Source organism: Cotesia glomerata, linkage group LG7 (assembly GCF_020080835.1).
Source record: "Cotesia glomerata isolate CgM1 linkage group LG7, MPM_Cglom_v2.3, whole genome shotgun sequence".
Classification (NCBI taxonomy): Eukaryota; Metazoa; Arthropoda; class Insecta; order Hymenoptera; family Braconidae; genus Cotesia; species Cotesia glomerata.
The window spans coordinates 1817974-1830678 of record NC_058164.1 but is presented as its reverse complement, the minus strand read 5'-3'; the positions used below and the strand labels follow the sequence as shown (position 1 = coordinate 1830678).

The following is a 12705-nucleotide window of genomic DNA, read 5'->3' as shown; positions in this document are numbered from 1 at the left end:
AATTTCAAAATTTTTAAATTCTACGAAAATATCATTTTTCAGTTGAATTTTCTACAAATAAATTAAAATTTGAATCGGCTAAAAATGGTCTTAAGATGGCCAAAATCGGTACTTTTACCCTACAATATGAATCAAAATATCAAAAAATCATCAAGTCAAAGTTTTTTTATTCATAACTTGCAATTCTCAGCAATCACATACGAACTGCAGGTTGCTAGTTAATATTAATGCCACAGTAAACTCTTTTTATTGAATATTTAACCGATTATCTGAGAAATAAAATTAGCTGAGGATAATTTGAGTTTAGTTTCTTATTCTTGGTGCTTTAGCTGTTGGAGATAAAATAAATTCAATGTAATGGTGATAGATCGTTTTTAGGTATCGCCAATCGAGAATCCTACACTTTTCCTCCTTCCTGAATTCTTTGTAATATAATTCAATGGTTTTCTCATCTTATTCTACGGTATAGTATAAAATAGCTTAGTACTATACCGGATTGAAGAGTAAGTAGATACCAATACCTGTAGTATAAAGTTGGAGTAGGATAATATGTACAAACCGAGATGTTGAATCGATCACGTAACTCCCTAACGAGACTCTTCCGCTGTCACGCGTCCTATTACTTTCAGGTTTTATTTATTTAACCGTGCAATAAGACATTTATGGAACCAGCGAAATGTCCAAGTTCAAGATAAAGAACTTTAACTAGCGTACAAACTAAAGCGTATACACATTGTCAGTCAATTTCCTCCGGGTATTTTATATACATAAACCAAAGAAGTGATTCATTACATTTCTGTTTAAATAAAATATTAAATTAATCTGCTATAGTACTTTTAAATTGAAGAACAAAAGAATCGTTGCCGATTTAAAATTTAGATTTTTATTATATATTATAAATGTGAGGATATATGTTTGTAAAAAAAAATTTATAGACATGTCGGATAATTTTTTATCTGGTGGTTATTAAATCGCCACGCGAACGTAAGGGATAAAAAAAGGTATGAGGACACCAGTCATCGTCTTCGCTGTTATGTTAGTTGTTATGTACTATACATATGTTATATTATACTGTATGTATACTATATAATACGTTACTCTTGACTGCAGTGTATATGTAGCTCTGGCATGGCACCACACACTTTATAACTATACTACACGTGGGTGATCGTATTGCTTAGATGCTGCTGCCAGGCAGTCGTAACTTTCATCAGACATGATATATTGTTAAATACCTACTCTTCTATACTCTTGCTTAAATTAAGGTAAATGTACCAGTAAGATGAAATATTCTAGTGTAATTTTAGAATTTATATTTGTTAATCTTGTAACCATCGGTATAAATAAATTTTATTGGTCAGGTAATGCATTTTTTTGCTAAGTGCCCTAGTAATATAGAGATAAGAAAACAAAAGTTTAATTTTAAAAAATTCTAATTTTATAATGATCAAAATTTTTCTAAGAAAATCTGGGTAAAAAATTACAACATTAAATAGAAAAAATTTTTTATCAATTTAATTATAAACTTAATAATTAAATGATAAAAAAATATATCATCAATTGAGATAGAAAAAATTTTTTGAATATAAGCGTTTCATAAAAAAAAAAAAGTTAATTTCTTAAAAAAAAAAAAAAAATACATTAAATATAAAAAATTATTTATAAATTTAATTAAAAAATCTTGTAAGAAGTGTAGTTAAAAAAAATTAATTGATAAAAAAAATTCATCATTAACTCAATTATAAAAAATGTTTCTTTTAAAAAAAAAAAGTTTTATATCAATGAAGACTTTTAAAAAAAAAAAATTAATTTAGCGGATTTGTGTCTTAATTAATGTTTATCTACTTTAAGACGTGTATCCAAATAGAGACTTGAAAAAAAGCGCTATGAGGAATTTATAAAATAAAGGGTGTTAGCAAGTCTACTAATGAAATTTATTATACACAGGAAAGCGTGTTGATAAAAAAGAAGGTTAACAATAAAAATCCATATTAATTATTATTCCTGTAAATTTAGCGGTTAGAGTAATTTAGAAAATTGTCTTGTGATTTAGAGAGTATTAAATAATGGTGAGATGTTAAGTGTTAATAGGCAAACTGCTGTCGAAATAATTTTGTTCGGGATTCGGTTTTTATTCATATAAGGCATATTATATCGGATAATACAAACGCGCCGAGATCATAAAGTTCGAAAGAATACGATGTCGATAGCGTCGAAAGACTTGCCAAAGATTGTCAGATGGGAATCTTCCGAATACGCATTTCTTTATTTTTTATCTTCTATAGATATAAAATCTACATCTTTATCCATTTTTATTTAAACATGTACGCCTTTAATCCTCGGAATTAACTTATAACGTCATAAATTTATACCGGCAAAAAAAACTGAAACAAAGTTATTCAAGATACCGATAAATTTTGAAAAAAATTTTCTAAAAATTGATTCATTAAGCACAAAAATTTTTTTGTTCGCTCCAATTTTACATTATTTATTTTTTTCACTCTCTCTTATTTTAATTTAACATCCAGTGTTTACCGTACGTTAAACAGATTACCACCCGTACCGTGTCGACTCGTATTTCAATCTGTAGCCTCCTAGCTTTTTATAAAAATTAAAACAGCTTATATTTTGTTTTATTTATTCTATTTAGCACAGAGTTAAAGTTTCCACACTGTCACGTGCTGGCTGGTTTTAGCAACCAAGTTAAAAGCTAAACCAAAAGGATACCGATACCAATGATACTGTATCCTTGTCCTTATCCTTTTAAAGTAACGTCAGAGTCCGTAGGATAGCAGCCTACCAGCCGTGTAAAAAAATCAACGGGGATTATTTAAAAGCATTCTCTTTTACGAAACCTAAACCCTTTTATTTATTTTTTTTTTTTTTCCATCAGCATCAACATCAACATTTAATCCTCACTATACACTTACTCTCACTCGGATAATTTTATTTATTTTTTATACCCTGTAGTATATTATATTATAAAACTATTCTCCTGAGCCTTTGAGCTGAGACAAGTCTCAATGGTATGAGTGCGACGTTAAACCGTCCATCATAATATTTGTGCACGTGTCAACGGTTTGAATTATATCGTTAGTATCCATATCCATCATATCCTTATAACTTATAACTTATAATACTTAGCCTCAGCTTGCTGCTATATTATACATCACATATGTGTATAAGCTTTTATTTTCTGGCGAGTAAAGGCATTACACCCTATCGCATTTAAAATATACGCGTATGACTCACAAACCTTCTTAACCTTTAAGATGTAATGTACTTAAACTTTTAACACGGACATCCCGACGAAAGCTTCGCTTGTTTATTTTTCGCTATGAATAAATATACAAATACATTTTTTATTTACTTCCATAAATTTTACAATTGTTTATTTACTTGTAAGTACCTAAGGGAATTCCAAATAACCAACTTGTGATGTACGACCACTGAGACAAGAGAGCAGACGTGTTAACTTTAACGAGTCTTTCATTCAGGAGATCTCATGAAGATAAAATAACCAGATACATATAGAGATGTACAGTACTGGTTATTTGTTATAATCATAATAATTACAATGACTGAAGTGATGATAGAGAATTTTTTTTTACTATGAATCATTTTTCTTGTATTCAGATAACATTTATTGCGACTGAATGAGTTGTAGAGGTCAACATGGATACGGAAATTAACGTGTGGTTATATAAGCGAATTTAAAATGTTTTGGAAATCCAATGCCTTGTTTAGAGTCTAAAATTACTCGCTCGGATGTTATATCTTACGAATGGTGGTAAATATGTGTAAAACAATCATGATGATAGAATATCGTTTTTGATTTTAAAATAGGATCGAGTGTTTGTATTAGTGAAAATTTAGTGAAGATGAAATACCAAAATTTTGAAAATTTTTATCAAAAAATCTACAAATAAATTTATTGACAAAATTATTGATAAAAGATATAAAAAAAATATATTTATGCATCAAATTTTTTCAAGAATATAATTTGTATATATATATTATTGTATTGTATAATGACAAAGTCTAAAAAAGATTTATAGATGATATTTGTATTAATGTATATAAATTGGCGTACATTAAATTGGCGTATACAACCTAAAGTATATTAAAGTCATGGTGAATATATGAGACTGAGAACGAAATTTATATCAGCCAGTGGGTGCTAATTTAGTACACCAATTGATTTAAGACCAGCGTAGATATTACGCTCGTATTAGACTAATATTATTCTAACAGCTTTTTTTTTTTAGAGTCATAAATTTGAAGGGTAACACATTTTTATCTAGATCATTTTGTTAGACTAGTAAACTATTTATTAGAATGTCAGCATTAGTATATTTTGATTAGTAAATTTATACGCTAAAAACTAACTTTATTCAGCCATTGACATTCACATTGAATTAGAAGGAAGCGTAGTATTTAAAATTTGGTGAATGAAACTAAAATAACTTTTTGTCTATTTAAAAATGAATATATTTTATTCATCCGATCTACTAAAAAAATAACGCTGGTTATTATCCCGCATGGTAGTCAATCCTATCATATGGTGAAGGCTCGAAAAAAAACTTAAGCCGCGTGGAAAAAAATAATAGGACTGGTTATTATCTCGCACAGTAGTCAGTACTCTTTTATGTTAAGTAAAAAAGGGATGGTAGTGGTTGCTGCGTAAAAAGTAATGATTCCTCTCAACACAGGAATCAGTCTTGTATTTTTTGTCCGTGAGGTTACAATTGTTTTTGTAACACATGAGCCGAGAAAAAGTTCGTAATGTGTCGGCATAAAGAGCAACTTCTATCACTATATATTCTTGGGTAATTATTTTAATTAAAAATTAAAATTTAGAAATATTAATTTTCTGAAGAAAAATTTGAGTATTGAAAATTCAAATTTGGTTGCATTGTCATCATTTTTTAAAAATTGAAATCTTAATAAAAAAGACAAAATTTCAATTTATCGTTTTATTAACAATAAATTTTATTTTTATTAAAAATGTTTTTTTTTTTTTTGATAATTCTTTATCTCAATTTTTTATAAAAATTCTATTAAAAAATTTTAGAGAGTTGAAAAAAAAAATTATCATCAGTGTTGAGAAGAATAATTTTTAATTGTACTCTCAGTAGTAATACTCAATAATAATCGGTCAATAGATATTTTACTACTTTCAAAATTGATACTTGAATAAAATATTTAAAAATTACCAAAAGTACAGTGCAGTTATTAGAATATAATTACACGATAATTAGCCTTTATAATTGGTAATTTCCCAGAAAATTAAATGAAGATTTTTTACCGACTCTTACGGTATTTTGGCATGCTTCTAGGTTTCATAAAGTTCCCATCTTCGGAATCTTATAAATAGGAATTCCAAACCATAATTGTTGCCATGGGAAATAATTTCCATGTATTCTCATAAAATTATGTTATTTAGACGAATTACCATAGGAATTTATAAGCTATTTATAATTTATAACAGATTCTTGTGGCTTCCAGCAAACTCATATCTAAAATCTCAATTCTTCTTAAAAAATAAAAAAAAAAGTAAATTTCGAATTATACAATATTATTATTTTATTTTAATAATTTATTTTTCATCAGTTACATTTGTGATTAATTGATACGTTTATTGGAATAACCACGCATTATAATTATGTTAAATTAACTTTAATGAACTTGTACAGAATAAAAAATGAAGAAAAGTAAGAACTTGGAGACTATAAAAAACTTGCTCTTAAAAGTTGTTTACAAAAGGGCAGACAGATTAATTATATACTCTAAACCAGTAAATTCTTATTCTATTTAATTATTCAAATAACATGAAATCAATCACGGTATGAGAAAAATAAACAAAATTATTCTCTAGTTTCTTATTGTTCACTTTTGCACTAGTTTACTTTTCATCTTCCTCGATATATTATTACATACATTTTTATACTTTGTAGAGGCATGCTGCAACTGACATCTGTCTGAGCGATTACATATTATGTTGCATTATATCAAATAGGGGATTCTATTTATATTACTAAACTCACGCTCTGATAAATTGTCCGACTATTAAAATTAATTATTTTATTCCAAAGTATAGAGAAGAAATTCCAAATTTAATCGATGCAATTTTTTTTTCTTTTTTTTTTCCAAGAAAATGATTTATCGAAATGTAACTCAAGACGGTATTGTACGGAAGGAATTGAATAAAAAATTTTAATTAAGTCGTTGGCGTTTGAAATTAGAAATAAAAAAAAAATTGTTGATTCTTATCGTCGCGTCAAGGAATGAAAATTTTTTACGAAGCAATTTTACGACGGCATATTATTATATATAGGTATAGAGAATTAATTTATAACTTTAAGACAAGCATACTCTCGATATATAGGATTATTATCAAGATTTTTTTCTAACAGATCCTTTAACGATATAATAAATAAAACATTTATGCTATTAGGATACGATATATATTTACGTTGGAATTTATTATCGCGATATAACACGCGCATATTTATATTTATATTTATATTTATATACATATGTTTTGACTTGAGTTGAGTTAACTAGTAAATGTTGAATATCGCGATTCAATCTAAGTCAAGTTCAACATGCGTGGGTGTAAGTCTCACAATTTAAATTCATAGCAACTCAACCGTGAGAAAATTTCAACGAAACAATGAGAAATTTTTTACCCTTCGTTAAATTTACTTAAATCAAATATTTTCGCCTATACTGTATTTAAAAAATTATGTTATTACAGTTGTCGTTATTAACAGAACCAGCTACTTATTTACCGCTAAGAATTCAACAATTATATAAATTTCTCGGCAAACTCTACATTTTGTTTTATAAACAAAAATAACATTTGTATGGATCTCAATACTAAATAAAGATAAATGTTAGCTTGAGTAAAAGATGAATAATTCCGCATTCTTGAGAAAACGATATCTGTCCCTCGGCGTAGATCCGTACAACTCGACTCTCGATCATTGCAGCAATGAATAATGTCAACTAAATCACCCCTGAGGGACTAAATCGTTCTACCCAGCTGCCAGCGAGCTGTGAGCTTTAACTTACTATTATTGGTTCATGGAAAAATAATCTACAAGTATCTTTAGTGAGCAGATGACTTCCAGCCGACGACTGTCTATCGTCGAGATTGTCAGAATTACATTTATCAGCCATACTAACATACATACTTACATACTGTGAGACAGAGAAAAATTATTGTCCAGACAAGGATTTCTTAGATCAGGAATTTTTTTAAATTAGTTATTTAAATTTATTCATTTTTTGATGTAATATAGATATTTTTATTTTAATTGAGTAAAAACTATTTTGATTAATTCAATCAATTCTTTAGTCAAAATAATATGTTCTCGATAATTATTAAGAATATTTGTTCTTGGTTCAAGAAATTTTTTTAATGAGTATTTTTCTCCTTCGGTGTAAAAATTACTAACCAATTTTTTGTATTGATTTTTAAAAATTAAAATAATTGAATTTTGAATAATTAAGTAAATGGAAATTTTCATATATTCTGAAGATCGTAACAATTTGTCTCTCTTAACTTAAATTCATGCACAGAAAAAAAAATTTTTTGCACTAAGAAAATTTTAAGGAAGACAAAAGTTATTTTGGAGCAAGAAGAAATTTTCTTGATTCAAGAAACTTTGATTTTATTCAAGAAATTTTCAATCTTCCCTGATATTTTCTTGAGCTAAGAAAATTTATCCTCCAGTCAAGAATTTTTTTTTCAGTGTGCAATTCAACGATTCTTGAGTTCTAGTAAGTTAGGAGTATTTTAAGTATCCGAGTATTAAATTAAGAATAATTACACTAAAAATTTTTTGAAAGCAAAGAATAACTTTGAAAAAATATGGGGAAAAGAAAAAAGCCAAAAATCGAACCTGGACTTCTCTAATTTAAAATTGCGATTGATAAAGTCATTTTTAATCTAAAAAAAAAAAAAATCACCATAAGTTAAAAGTTACAAGATTTGAAATCCGAGTTTTTAATGATGGAGAATATTATGTTCTTGTGTCAAAAAAATTTTCTCAATAAAAAAATTTATTTTCTCAGTATACAAGAAAATCCTTTGAATTTTATCCAAAATTTTGAGCAAAAACACCCTCCAATTTTTCAAAAACAATAAACTAAGTAATAAAACATGCTGTGTAAAAATATTATAGATAGAGTTTGCACGTAAAGTGATGTGACCTCTTATTAACTATCTCTCATACCCGTTTCCCGTGAAACTGAAGCACGTATGTGCACGCGACGCGCGTGGCTCGCGTCTGCTCCGGTGTTGTGTATAATACAGTTTAGTTGACTTGAGGCAATACGCACACGGTGTGGCCTAGCGTGGAATTTCCTTCAGGCGTTATGCAAGCAGCCAATACATTGATACATTTATGCACACACATTTATTCACGCACATCTGTGTGTGTGTACAAGCAAGTAGCATAAGAGAGCAGCTCATACCCTCGAGTGTTGTAGTTTCTGAAGTCGCGGGACAACTTCAACTCACCGGTAGCAACAGCCAAAGCATCTGGTCGATCATATCGTTATCTCGCTTTAATTTTATTTACCTATTATATACTGCTTTATCCAAGACTCTGCTAGTGAAGCTAACTAAAGCCACATCACTCGTTTGTAATTACAAAAATCGCTACAAAGTTTTGCTTGAAAATTCTTGACTTTTTTATTCATAAAACTCGGGATATTTATTTTTATTTATTTTTAATCCTGTTTTTAAACTAAAATATCCTATTTATTACATCCTATCCCCTCAGCTGATATTTTTTTCATAGGGAGTTTATATTTAGTATGGTGGTAATATAAATCTCAATAAGCGTTGTTATAAGGTCATGGCAAATAAAAATAATAAATATGTGGCCAGTGACACTTTTAGGTAGCGGTATAGATCAATTCATGGAAGTTATAAGTTATAAAAGAGCCGTATAGGAGGCAGAGTATAAATTAAATGCCGCGTGTAATGAAGAATTAAAGATACAAGGAAGCTGAGCTCCCGATCTCTCGATGCCAATGACATTTAATTAAATTCTAAGGCGTATTTTATTTATTTATTTATTTATTTTAATTATTTTTTTTCGCAACTGAAAAAGGTGATTGGATAAATTCTGGGAATTCATTGAGACATATGGCTGCTAGTAATTCTTGTACAAGCTCTCTTCGTCTGATTAGGAATCACGATTCTTATTGGCATTCACCTTGCAGTCCAAAGCGTCAATTAGACTCGAACTAAGTCATGTTTCATCATGTTTTATATATAACCTCATTTTTTATTTTTCACCCTTTTTTTAACAAACGTCCTTGCGGATATTTTCTTTACGTGCTATCGAGCCATTTATATTAATTTTGAAATTAAGTTGACTACTTAACTTAACTGTTATTATGTCAAGTTTCATTCTTTTTTCTTACTCTAAGATTTTACACTTCCTGTTAAGGGTACTTTTATTATGGTAAAGTATTAAAATACTCACAGATCCGTAAAGAAGACCACAGGAATCCATGCAGAGGTATAGACATGTCGCGACTCCTTGGATCTTCAGTTGACCACTTGATACGGAAATCCTTTGGAATATGTCTAAAAGCAAAGTATAATCATAGTATTTATTTTATATTCAATAAAATAACTTATTTTTTGTTATTTTTAATATTTATTTGTCATTTTTAATGTTATTTCTATACTAATTATAAAAAAAATAGAGAAAAGATTAAATCCTTATTTTTATTTTTTTTTATGAATGACAATTTTTTAATTATTGAATTTTATCATTGATTCTTTTATGAAAAAAAAAAAAAGTTGAACCAAGAACATCATTTTTAAAGAACTCTTGAGCTGAGAAAATTTTCTTGATTCAAATAAACTTTACTTCTACTTGATTCAAAATTATAAAACTCTTCAACATAATTTTTTTGGTAGAAGATGTTTTTCTCTTAAATCAAATTAATTTTTTTATCCCGGTAGGGAGATTAGAATTGATTGATATGATGATTAAAAAATTTTACTTTTTTGATAAAAATGAAATTTCTAAAAATATCAAAAATATCCACAGATTTTTTAATTTCACACTGAAAAAAAAAATACTTTAACTCAATTAACAATTTCTTGGTTCGAGAAATTCAATAACAATCAAATATTATTATTAATTATTAATTTCTGAAGAGAAGAGCATCAATATTTATCTCTGGATAATAGATAAACAAGAGAATAGTTTAGTTTAGTTTAGTTTATTAATAAATTATGCCAAGGCAGTTGCCGAATGGCAAAGAGTAAATATACATACAATTTTACATTATTGTGCAGTTTAACTTATAAACATTTAGAATATTTTTAACTTCCCGCTAAGAAAATCGAAGATTTTAAAAAATCGGGAAGTTATTGTTTTCACCCCGTTTTGCAAAAATCGAGTTTTCATCAGATCTCGACGTTTGAAGGTCACAGGAAGCTTCCCTGACTATCCCCGCGAGGTTGTCACGGCGTCTGTATGTGTGTGTGTGTGTGTGTGTGTGTGTGTGTGTGTGTGTGTGTGTGTGTGTGTGTGTGTGTGTGTGTGTGTGTGTGTGTGTGTGTGAAAGTATGTGAACCGCTTATAACTTTTGAACGGCTTGACCGATTTCATCGCGGTTGGTGCCATTCGAAAGGGTTTGACCAAACTTAGATTTTGAAAACTATTTGAACCGATTCAGATCAATAGATTTTCAGAAATCTTAAAAAAACTGAAAAAAAAATTTTTTTCAAATGTGGTTTTTTTGGAATAACTTTTAAACGGCTTAAAGGTTCAATTCCAAAAACTAATCAGCTCTTAACCTCAAAAAACCACGTCGATCGCCACCAATCCGGTCAAAATTGGTTGATTCGTTCGAGAGATATCGTGAACGAAAGAAAACCGAAAAAAGTGTTTTTTCGGAATAACTCCAAAATTCCTAGCGCGATCAATTCAAAGTTTATGATTCTTTATGAGGCTTGAAAAACTGCGTCGAATGCTTCTAACTGCGTAAAAATCGGTTAATTCATTCAAAAGTTATTGCGGTTTAAAAATTCAAGAAATAGTGTCTTATCAAATCTCTATCAGACTTTTGAGCTCGAAGTGCTTTAAAGCATAGAAAAGCAATCTCTTTGAGCTCGGAGAGCTCAAAATAACCCATAAATTGTATTTTTGAGCTCGAAGAGCTCAAAAACGTCATTGGTGCAATTTTAAGCGCCTAAGTATGGAATTAGCGGGAAGTTGCAGGGATGGCCTTCAGGGTCAACCGTTTTCCTAATTTTACCTAATAATATTTTTAGATAGGTGATAATGATATATAATACGTTATGATGAGTATAAAAATTTAATTTGTAATGAATTAACTAACAATTTTAAGAATCTTTGATGTTACTATAAAGACAGGTAGGTAACTTTAAATTATAAGAAGCTATATAATGAAAGTTTACTAAAGTTTGAAGATTAATAAAACGAAGGTAGAAACATTAAACAGTTTATGATCAAACATCAAGATTACATAAATAATCAAAAATTTTATTTTTGAAAACCTCCAAGTTTGATGAATTTATAATATCCTCCGGTAGTTCTTCCCATAATCGTATAACTGTAATTACGAAAGAAGATTCATAATGAGTGGTATTGAAATTTGGGAATTTAAAGAGGATATTATTTTTATTAAGTGCTAGTCTCTCAGAGCGTCATACCCGTACAAAAAAAATTTTGGTTCATGGTGAATTTCCGGATGAACTTCAGATTGTGAAACAAATATGAATTTCATAATGAATTTCACGGCGAATTCCAGCTGAATTTCATGATGAATTTGAAACAAATTGTATAAGAAACTTAATTTTTTTAATCTATAAAAAAATATTCGCAGTCAATTATGTTGGAATTTTTAGTTTAATTTATACTGACTTATAATTTATAATTCTTAAACTTCTATTTGGATTTTTTTTTTTTTTTGGAGTAAAAGAACACAATATTCAAAATAATATTTTAAATTCATCATGAAATTCAGCTGGAATTCGCCGCGAAGTTCATGATGAATTTCGAAATATTATTTTGCATTTTGTGTTCTTTTACTCCAAAAAATTTATCCAGATAGAAGTTTAAGAATCGTAAATGATGAGTCAGTGTTAATAAAACTGAAAATTGCAATATAATTGACTCCGAATATTTTCTTACGGATTAAAACAATTAAGTTTCACTACATAATGTGTTTCAAATTCACCATGAAATTCATCTAGAATTCGCCCTGTAATTCATGATGAATTTCGAATTATTTTTTTGCATATTGTGTTCTTTTCCTCCAAACAATTCATCTGAATAAAAGTTTAAAATCGTAAATGTTGAGTCAGTATAAATTAAACTAAAAATTCTAATATAATTGACTGCGAATATTTTTTCATAGATTAAAAAAATTAAGTTTCATATACAATTTGTTTCAAATTCATCATGAAATTCAGCTGGAATTCGCCATGTAATTCATGATGAATTTCGAATTATTATTTTGCATATTGGTTTTACTCTAAAAATATCTAAATAGAATCTTAAGAATCATAAATGTTAAGTGAGTGTAAATAAAAATAAAAATGCCAATATAATTGACTCAAAAGTTTCTTTACTGATTATAAAAAGTAAGTTTCATACACAATTTGTTTCAAATTCATCACGAAATTCAGCTGGAATTCGC

The 12705-nt window shown here is 28.3% G+C and overlaps 1 protein-coding gene across 3 annotated transcripts in view; it reads right to left on the bottom strand.

Annotated features, from left to right (window-relative positions):
- LOC123268490 (putative uncharacterized protein DDB_G0282133) overlaps positions 1-12705 on the bottom strand; it is a 42231-nt gene that overhangs the window by 3319 nt on the left and 26207 nt on the right. For all 3 annotated transcript variants that reach the window (XM_044733609.1, XM_044733608.1, XM_044733610.1), the window contains exon 3: positions 9507-9610. In XM_044733609.1, coding sequence (XP_044589544.1) covers positions 9507-9610 — 104 coding nt within the window. The remainder of the gene's footprint in view (positions 1-9506; positions 9611-12705) is intronic.